This window comes from Pundamilia nyererei, unplaced genomic scaffold, assembly GCF_000239375.1.
Source record: "Pundamilia nyererei isolate P.nyererei 1_Seehausen unplaced genomic scaffold, PunNye1.0 scaffold00030, whole genome shotgun sequence".
NCBI lineage: Eukaryota > Metazoa > Chordata > Actinopteri > Cichliformes > Cichlidae > Pundamilia > Pundamilia nyererei.
Genome location: NW_005187431.1, coordinates 297,486 through 308,167, shown reverse-complemented (window position 1 = coordinate 308,167; position 10,682 = coordinate 297,486). Strand labels below are relative to the sequence as shown.

At 39.3% G+C, this 10,682-nt stretch overlaps 1 protein-coding gene across 1 annotated transcript in view; it reads left to right on the top strand.

The window, feature by feature from the left end:
* calcr (calcitonin receptor) overlaps positions 1 to 10,682 on the top strand; it is a 60,656-nt gene that overhangs the window by 25,494 nt on the left and 24,480 nt on the right. The window contains exons 2-10 of the mRNA XM_005728725.1: positions 1,362 to 1,429; positions 5,901 to 6,048; positions 6,456 to 6,563; positions 8,360 to 8,445; positions 8,545 to 8,686; positions 8,784 to 8,894; positions 9,090 to 9,202; positions 9,325 to 9,397; positions 10,577 to 10,682. Coding sequence (XP_005728782.1) covers positions 1,385 to 1,429; positions 5,901 to 6,048; positions 6,456 to 6,563; positions 8,360 to 8,445; positions 8,545 to 8,686; positions 8,784 to 8,894; positions 9,090 to 9,202; positions 9,325 to 9,397; positions 10,577 to 10,682 — 932 coding nt within the window. The 5' untranslated portion in view covers positions 1,362 to 1,384. The remainder of the gene's footprint in view (positions 1 to 1,361; positions 1,430 to 5,900; positions 6,049 to 6,455; positions 6,564 to 8,359; positions 8,446 to 8,544; positions 8,687 to 8,783; positions 8,895 to 9,089; positions 9,203 to 9,324; positions 9,398 to 10,576) is intronic.

Below are 10,682 nucleotides of genomic sequence, written 5' to 3'. Positions count from 1 at the left end.
GTCTTATTGTGTTGTGTCATTTGTGTTTACTGAGCTTTGGTTTACACTCGATTTGCATTATCAAAAAATCTGTGGCCATGAGCATAAAACTTACTTTATATATATACATATATATATACATATAACTAGTCAGTAAATGTCAGCATGTATTTCCACAAAGGGACTGGTAGAAAACATTTCCTGTTTTCTCAATCACAAACTGTAAGCTGTAAAATTTTGCAAAATACTTTTATTTAGAGTTAGAGTTAAAAACAATTCAACATAACTTAAAAATCAAAAGAAAAAGAAGGATACAGTCTTTGGGTCTTAAAAGTGAAAAAGATTTGATAAAGCCATGAGCAGCTATAGAAAACTGAATGATAAACCGTGTGATTCAAAAAGAGATTTACAGAAAGAAAAAGTTTGGTTTCCCATTGTCTTAATGAAAGCCTTTGGAACCGTTAACAAAGGCCCGGTCAGAAGATGTCAAGCAGCGGCCCGGATCATATGAAGTTAACATCTCATAGGTATAGACAGGAGTCAGACCATGAAGGGCTTTAAAAGCCAGCAATAAAATGTTCAAATCAAGTCTAACACTAACAGGTCACATCAAAGGAAACCAGTGAAACGTCGAAACATAAGAACTGGAAAAGATTCAAGGGATTCCTGTTCAGACATCAGCATCGCTAGACTTACACTCTTGGCAGATCCAGGTATGTTTGTCATCCTAAAGCTAAGTAGCCTACCATCCGTGTGCCTCTGAAGCCAAACAAATACTATAAATTGTCCTTTCATGGTGATTTATTGGACTGGCTCATGCATGCGTATCGTACCCCCTGGGCCACTGTGGGGTGTGGAGAACACCAGTGGGTCATTGTAACTGTTCAAACTGCAGAATGATGGGTTTTCAACAGGGACTCTGTTAGCCTGAGAAAAGAGACCTGAAGAGAATTTTAATCTCACATGCACTCGGTTACTGAACCGTCCGCCCAGCTCCTGTCGTCCTGCGGAGCTAGAGGCTCAGCGCAAAATGATTAATGAGCATCAACTATTTCGGTCCGAATGTGTTTCTGCTTTTCGTCATTCTTTTTGCTCTCACTATGTAAAGTTGCTCCTTTTATGCCATTGTTTCGCATCCTGACAGACACGCCGTCTCACCATCTCCCAGGCACGCGCACAAAGGCGAGGAGTGTGGAATGTCACAAACTGCAGCGCTGCTGCAGTGTTTTGCATTTCAGATGACTGATTGCTGTGACTGTTTTCTCCTGAGAAGCTGTAATCCTGATTTGAAACAGCACACTGTTTGTTTAGTCAGTCACCTTCACGGTAGACAATTTATTTTTCTGATAGGTTTAACATGTTGTTCTCCTCCCTCTCTCTAGAGATCTCCCTGTGAGAGGAAGATATGAGGTTAATGGGCTCCATTTGGATCCTTTGGTTTCTCCTGGTGGTAAGCTCACTTTTTACACAAGGATGTACAATGGCATATATTTCTGAAGGCCCTATCTCTCACTTTGCCAATTTTGTATGCTGTACATGTTTCCTGAACAAGATTCAATTCTCATTAAAGGGATGTATAATATGTTGTGGTCTAGTGGTTTTCTTTAACCAGCAAATTCACTCACCCTGTAAAATTAACTGTAGAACTACCCCAGTTTAAATATCCCCCAATATAAATGAGCCAAGTATATATATGTATAGATGTGCATTTTCTGCTTCAAAATATAGCTGATCCTTGCCCTTTATGCAGAAGATCACAACAGTTTTAATGTAAAATGACATCTTCAGATGCAAAAAGACACACTGGACAAGTCATTTCTTAAACTTATGAATATTTTAGTGGATTTCCAATCAAAAGATCAAAAAGGTGTGATTTAAGCGTGACTTTCAGCTTTAGTGTAAGAGGTTTAATTTATTATTTGTGTTACATTAAATCTTCATACATAGCACACCATTTTCAGAGGCTCAAAAATAATTGGACAAATTAGGATTCCTCCCTTGAGATGCTCTGCCAGGCCTTTACTGCAGTAGCCGTCACTTGCTTTTTCATGGTTGGTGCAACAGGCTGGAAAAAGTTCAAAGGCTTTGATTAACACTCTTGAATTCACAGCAGGTAAGTATTTACAGCGTTTCGCAACACTACTAAAGTTGATATTGAAACACTGGGTTTCAAATCTTTCTCTTTTTGTAGGTTCAAATCCAGTTACCACTTGTTCACTGTTCTCTCAGCTTGCAGGCAGAGCTTGGTTTTGGTTGCTTTCACGAGTAGAACTGCAGGTAAAATTCTGTTTTCCACAGCTGTGTTTACTGCGACATATTTTCCACACACGCTAGTGCAGGTAAGTTCCCTCCAAACCCACAGGTAAGTATTTTTTGTGAGAAAAAGAGTAAGTCAGGCAGGCACACCAGGACACAATCTGCAAAAAAAGGAGGACAGGTCAGGTAAGTATGGCGCACTGGTCACCAAGTTAACAAGCAAACAAGGTAAGAGGTCTAAATTAGTCATTCCTACAAGAAACAGAGAGGAGAACAAGGGTTATATACTGCTGCTGGTAGCAGATGAGGATCTACTTGTGGGAGGAGTAAACAAAGTTAATACTCAAGCCCACACACACGATAGAGAGAAGAGAGATGGAGCAAATGGAGAAGATCGTTTGTTTATACTCTTTTGTAAAGCGTCCTTGGGTTTCTTGAAAGGTGCTGTACAAATCTAAGCTGTTATAATTATTAAAAGAATGAAAGAAACTCAGAACCTGAGAGGACAGGGGGACCATGACATACTGCGGGTCTTTCTGTTTTCAGTTTTCATAAGTGGAGGCAGAGATTCAGGTGAATGATTTGGCCATTGAAGAATACTCCTTTTCTTTGCCTTGAGAAATTCTTGGGTTGCTTTTGCAGTAAGCTTTGGGTCATTATCCACGTCCACTGTGGTGCACTGTTGGATCGGTTTTGCAGCATTTGGTTAAATCTGAGTAGAGAATATAGCCCTGTCCACTTCACAATTCATCCTGCTGCTTCCATCAGCAGTCACGCCATCAGTAAACACCAGTGACCCAGCTCCACTGGCAGCCATTCATGCCCATGCAATAACATTTCCTCCACTGTGTTTGACAGATGATGCAATACACTCAAGCTGTTTTTCTCCTCAATATCTTTGTTTTCATCCGTCCATCTGCTCAATGGGGTCTTTAAGGTATTTTCTAGCAGAGTCGGGACTTCTTTTTCTTGAGCGTTAACCAGTGTTTTTCACCTTGTTGTATTGGATGCTGTTGTTAACCATGGAAATTATTTTGTGATCATCCACATCATTGTGGTCTTTCAGGCCGTTTGGTGTTGCTGAGCTGGCCTCTGCGCTCCTTCTGTTTAAGAATCACCAGATTGCTGATTTGGTCACTTCTAAAGTTTTTTTTTTCTCTCTCTGTTAAGTTTATTTTGGTTTTTCAATCCTAATGATGATCTTTGTCTTTATATCGACATCTCTTTTTTCCTCTTTGGAGAGCTAAAGTGAACAGCTACCAAATTAAAGTTCAACGCTTTGAATTAATTCCAGATGTTTTATCTCCTTAATTTGTGATAAAAAAAAATAATGAGGGAAGATGGAACTGCTTGCCAGTCAACTGTCCAATTACTCTGAGCCTCTGAAGCCTGGGGGCGATGTATAGACATGTCTGTGATTTTTAAACAGTTAATACAATACTTTTGTAAAACCTTGATTTAAAAGTCTGCACTTCAATCACATCTTGTTTGTTTGATTTAAAATCCATTGTGTTGGTGCTCAGAGTCAAAATAACAAAAACGGTCTCATTGTCTAAAGCACTTAACCGCACGATTGCATTCTGGAACAGGATTGGGGAAGTCAGTCACAAGGTTACTTTTAATGACGAGGCTCTGCCCGATTTTATTTGAGCTTTAATTAGCTTTAAATTGTCTTTTTATTTCTTACGTTTGTTACTCTGGATTTATTCTGTTGCTCTTGTAACACGCTTTGTAATGGCAATTTTGAAAAGTGCTATGTTAATAAAGTTATTTGTCATTATGATAACAGCACATCCTTTCATCAGCCACAGAAAGAAGTCACTTTTTTAGTTTTGGTTTTATTTTTGTACCACTTTTGTGCCGCTATGTACATGGCCTCAAAATAAAGGCTATACACGTATAGCAAAAAATAATGAAAGGCAGTGGAGAGTAGAAATTGTGATCTTTATCAAAGATGGATTAAAGATTCACTATGCATAAAACACCAGGAGGTAAACTTCCTGTTAGAGGTTAATAGAGGCAATAAAGGAAATAAAACCTAATGCAATAATCTCGTATTATTAACCAATCTCTGGACATTATATGAATGTCCAATAGCAGTGCCATATAAACAACAGTCTACAGCAGAAAGCTCTTAATGGAGATCTTGACCTCAAATCTTGATCTTGGGCTCTTCTGAACACCAGGATCAGATATTTAATGCACCTTGGAGAGCTATGACATTTCCCCAGCCCCAGCTTTTGAGGAATGTCATCAATTAGCTTAATGGGGCTGTTGTAATCATCGGTCACAGAGCGTAACACAAACCGTATGTCATATAGGGATGACATGTTTTGGCATGGTGTTCTATCATGTAATGATGTGCCCTATTAAGGTATTACAATCAAAAGTCAAACTTTGAAGTGGAGCTTGTACAAATTATGGTTAGTTGAATAATTAAGGTCTTAATAAAATGATCTTCAACACCAACCGGGTGAAAAAACATTTTGAACTTTTTACAGATTTTTTTGAGTCAACGGGCTTCATGGAAAATCATTTGGTATTCTTCAATGTCGCAGGGAGATGGAAGTTTACTTTCCTAGCCTGCGTTTCTGCTTGAGTTGAGGACGAGGTCTTCCAGCTAAATATGTATGCCTGATGTACCTGTGCAGGTCTGCCACGTGTTTCTGTGTTGTGTGGTTTTGTCATGTTGAATACAAAAGACTTGTGTAGGTGATGAAGCTGTTAGACCATGACATGCGAAGTTGTTTTATTTTTTCTCATTCAGCTCAGCTGTTGATACTGGTGGTGGCCTGGTGGTCGTATGTATGACGTCATTTACTTCAATGCTTGGAGTGACATCATATGTACGGCTGCTAAACTGCTACATGGGACATCAGCTCTCAAACAAAAGCCACTTTTTAAAAACCTGCTTTGTATTTTTCTTTTTTTTTTACAAACTTTTTATCGTACAGGTAAGGACGACACTTTGATCTAGTTACAATTTGTATTTCCTCCACAGACAACCAGGGGATTGTGGGTTTGCATCTCATTTGTGATATGTGGACAAAATCTCCCAAGCAAAGTACTAAATTTCCACAAAGAATTTGGAAAATGCAAGTGCACGAGCCTTCGAGAGGCTTAATTTTCAGCCAAAAAAAGAAGGAAGATAAGTCACAGCAAGATGGGCTCTTTATCCTTCAGTGAACAGCATTATCAGAATCAGCATTTCACACAGCGGGCTCTCCATTTTAATGTTACCTCCAAACACAAACAATAGAGCAGAGAAAAGATTCATTGGGAGAAAGTCAGCTGCTTAATGTCCTTTGTGAGCTTGCAAACATTTTAATGAGTTACACAAATGGAGCGTGAGTAGAATTTCAAAGCAGAGTGAAATCCTCATCAGAAAAGCTTTGAAGATGCTTCAAAAACTTTCCATTCTCATTTTTTTCTATCCTTTATCCAAATGCACATCTTTATCCAAGCATAATAAAACTCTGAGATATTATAATTGAAACCTACATCACCATTCAAGATGATATTTACCTTTTTTTTGGACGATCAAAGAAATGTAGATCAGAGCAGAAACCGCAAACAACACAATGATGCTTCCCTGGCCACGGCACGTATTGCACTTAGTGTAGGGCACGTCCTCCTCTCAACTCTAATTCATGTTGTCTCCACAGTGCAGGACAGCGGAAGGCACTGACTCAATCTCAGACTCGCTCAGTCCTCAGCAGAGCATTGTAGAGGGACAAAGTGTGCAGGCGCTGAGCCAGGGTCAATACAAATGTCTCGAGCTGTCCCGCAAAGGCCGCCAAGAAAGCAGAACTGGTGAGAGGTCCCAAATTAATTTCAGGCTTCTTGAGACCAAATCCATTAACTCTGGGAGGGCTTTGCAGGTGGAGTGATGTAAAACTATTGAATGGGACCAGAACAATGTTTGTGTTCTTGTTAAAGATGATAGTGGTACTGCTGCAAGCTAACTGGCCCAATAGGGCTTTTAAAGTTTAGGCCGCAAGACGTAATCACATCTGTAGCGACATTATTTTGCATTATATTACTCTGACTAAATAAATGAATAATACAATTTTTTTTTTAAATTGTAACGTAATGTAGAAAAGACAAGGACATTTTCCCTTTTTAAGTTTTTTCTTTAATAGTATACTTATGTAAGAAAAATTATGTTTATGATAGTAATTACACTCCCCCCCCCCCCTTTTTTTTTTTCCTTCTTCGAGGGGTGCGCTGTGATTACATGTGGGATGGTTTGTTGTGCTGGGATGAGACACCAGCCGGGACATCAGTAACACAAAATTGTCCGCATCATCCTCAACTCTACCCGACTGGTAAGAACGTTTTTCGCATCTCTCACTAGATTTACAGCAACAGGCAGTCTGAAGTGAGACCTGCTGGGTAACATCGGGAAAATGGCTAATCGTGTCTCACAGAGGCCAGATAGCTTGCTTAACTTTGTTCTGTAAGGACTTAAAATTTCACAGCTGCGGAGTTCTGCTTAGTTTTAGTGTATGGTTTCATGAATTTTATGTCTAAAAGTAATTCTGTTATGCATATGTCTTAAACTTAATGGTTGATGCATGGAAACCATTCATCAGCCATTAAGTATCATCAGTTTTATTCATAAAGCAATAGAGTGATTGATGTGAAACTTAGCTGAGGCAGATTATCTATTATGTATTACGTAAATCCCCTCCTCAGGTCAAAGGTTAATGCTTTTGTTTATCACACAGCCTCAGCTTAGTAATACGATCTTAAGACGGTAACCATCTTCATTCAAGCACAACTGTGCAACTGGTTTCGGTGTAACCTGCAGATATCCAAGCCAATAATTCAATTCCATTCATTGTTTATTAATGTTGATACATTTTAACTTAGTACTAACTATTTGCTTGAATCCTCAAATTTGATTGGCCAATCTTCTGGACACTACAAATTTAAAACCAGAAAGATTCCAATGGCAAAAATGTTGTCGCTTGCCTACAGATTATGTGCACTTATATAAAGATATTAGTCTGTAGAGATTAAGCATAACCTTGCATAACTACTTGGTTGCAGATTCATGAAAAAGCCCAATCATATTTGCTTCTGTATGACATGCTAGAGAAAAGATTAATACACTGTAAACAAGGTAAAACACGATCCTACTTTACTCTTTGAGTCAGGCAGGATAGAAAAACAGATTTATTCATATTGAATTTGACTGTGATTATATAAGTACAATGGATGTTGGGATTGCAGCATTAAGCGTTTCCAAAGAATGTGCAGTTTTTACATTGTGAGTAGTACAAGGTTCAATAATGTCTAGTTGAAGAACTCCAGACTCAAGTCATGTCTGATTTAGGAGATGCAATATGACGAAGAGAGCAGAGGTGAAGGAGAGGACAGAGAGATGAATGAGGAATATGTAAGGGTAAAAAAAGACAAGCAAAAGAAAAGAAAAGAAAAGAAAGGGAGGAATTATAAAAATATATAGGGACGCTCGATTCCTGACAGATGGATAGGGAGCGAGAACATGAATGTGGGAACAGAGAAGCCATTTTTGTAAGAGACGGCTCATAAAGGATCTTCCCAAAATGCCTGGGTACCCACATGACTCCTTGAAAGCTGATGCTGCTGATACGAGGTCTTTGGGAAAACGTACAGTTGGAAGTGGTTGCTGAACAGTTAATGAGCTGCCAGAGAGGTCTAGGCAGTCGGACTGCAGTTGTTGATGTCAAGAACAAAGTGATCTCACTGATAGGTTCAGCCATGGATCTCCACTACATGTGGTATAAAACCTGACGTATATGAAATGACCGTACAATTATTCCAAATGGGGACATTTCTATGTGACTAACTTCTGATGATATTTTTCGAGCTAAGTTAAATGCATTTGTTTCATAATGCCAAGGTTCAGGTTTAGATTTATGTGTTTGGGCTATGCCAATGTTTTACTGTTGAAAAACACTGAAAGACGCAGCCAAAGCATACAAAGAATCTCTACTGAACTCTCTGCTAAACAAACAGGAGCAGTAGACTGTGCCTGTAAGCCGTTTAATATAGTATATGAGGCTTTTAGGAAAATTATTGATGGATAATGCTGTTGTAGCACTGCCAGTGAGGCTTTTTCCCTTTTTTTCCACAGAAAAAATGACCAAATATTGTGATGAATCAGGTAACTGGATCCAGACTGGCTCTACCTGTCAACAAACTTTAAAGGACAAATTAGAGGTAATTGATCATTGTTTTGTTTTTTCTCTGAAAGTGATTGAACAAGACAAAGCTTGCATCAGTTTCTATATGCAGCAGACTAATATTTTTCTTTCCCAGAAGGAAATCCCTGATTTTCAAAGGGATGCAGCAGCAGAGCCAACCACGGAGGCTCCAAGGGTTAGCACAGAGAAAATTATCCTTGACAATGAAAAGAAATGCCAAGAGAAAATGAAGAATGATCCACCTTATAGAAAACCAGGTCAATATATCACATTCATCAGCATCTGCATTACAGGCTTGCAAATTTATGAATAATGGGCCTGTAAACATTTCTTTGCTTTTTTTTCCTGGTGTAGGGCGGTATTGTAGTCGTACCTGGGATGGGTGGTTGTGTTGGGATGACACTCCAGCGGACACGTACGCCTCCCGAAACTGCCCTGATTATTTCGGTGACTTCGATCCCACAGGTGAGCAAAGACATTCAAGAGGATTTGCTCATCTGATAAACTGTTACAATATCTAAACATCTAAGTAAGAAGAGGAAGCGTTACACTGTTTCCACACAGTAAGGTCCTCGGTTTGAATCCATGAGCAGAAGAAAATGAATGAATGGATGGATAGTAAAAAGCACCTGTATTTAGTGATGGAATTATTCTTTACAGAAAAGGCAACTAAGTACTGTGGAGCAGATGGGAAGTGGTTTCAACATCCAGACAGCAACAGGACTTGGACCAACTATACGCTCTGTGCAACCACCCATGAGAAAAGGCAGAGGGTAACATGTGCTGAATGTAATAAACTGTTTGATGTGTGTTTATTTGACAGGTCCCTGCACATGGTCCTCAGTTTGTCTGTTCAGTACTGTTTAAAGCTGAAATTTTCATTCTTTCCGCATAGAAACTGAAGTTGCTTGAGAGTGAATATAGATGTCTCCTCAAAATAAAACAAGAGCCACCGTCTACAAAAACAGGTAAACTGATTCTTTCTTCTACACAGTGCTGAGCTTTTACACTACCTGGCCAAAGAAATTCAGTGCCTGGACTTCACAAAATAATTGGATAAGAACCTTCCATTGGATAATTTCTGATGATGATGATTAATGTTTTGGTTTATAGGAAGTTATTTAACCTCAAGGGATGCAGTGAGTAGCTTCCAAGTTCGTAAACAGCCATGTCTGGTGATGCATCCCATGGTTGTGAATAAGATGTTACTCTGTTTCAGAAGTCAAATTATCCACCTGCATTAAGCAAAAAAAAAACAATGAGGATATTGCGGAAATTACTAAAGCTGGATTAGGAACTTCCCGATGCATTATTTAAACCTGGGAGGACTGCTACGAGGAAGAAATGTAATCGGGGGGAAAATTCTGAATATGGTGAAGTGATCAGAGGTTGTGTAAATGTTTGGTGACATCAAATCATTAAAAAAAATTGTAAATAATCCACCAGCACAACTCACAGCTATGTTTACTGGTGAAAGTAAGAGCATTCCCAACAAAAAGAACAGTTGTGCAGCTTTAAGAAAAAATACTTATCAGTGAAGCGAATCGCAAAAAAGCCTCATTTTCCCAGGTAGCATAAAGATCGGACTTTGGAGCAACAGAAAAGTCTTGTGGTCTGATGAGTCCAGATTAACCCTGTTCAAAACTGATGGACAAGAAAGGTAAAAAAAAAGAAAGGTGGATGAGGTGCTCGTGCCTAATGCCTACCGTAGAACCCAGTGGGGGAGGTGTTGTGATCTCCGGTTGCTTCAGTTGTACAGAGCTCAAATGACCACCTGAATATTCACCAGATGGCAACGTCATCATTCAACAGGCTCAAACTGTGAAACAGTGGTTCATGGACCTCAAGACATTAAAACCACTGAGAATCTTTGGGATGCAGTGGAGAAGACTGTACCCAGCAGGCTAACGCTCCCTTTGTCAGTACAAGATCTTGTCTAAAACACAATGCAACTCAAGATGGAAATAAATGTGACGTTGCACAAAACAATGCCAAAGTGACTGCATCAAACCTAAAGATAGTCCAACTAAATATTAGTGTGTCTTGTTTTTAGCCAGTGAGATTTCTCTGTAATTATAAGTTTCACGTTTATCCATGTGAATTTGAGACCTATACACATTTGCTATCATGTTTTGTGGGTCCTACAGGACTGTACTGCAACCGTGACTGGGATGGCTGGTTGTGCTGGGACGACACTCCGGCAGGAACCACGGTCTCTCAGAGCTGCCCTGATTATTTTTCTGACCTTGACCC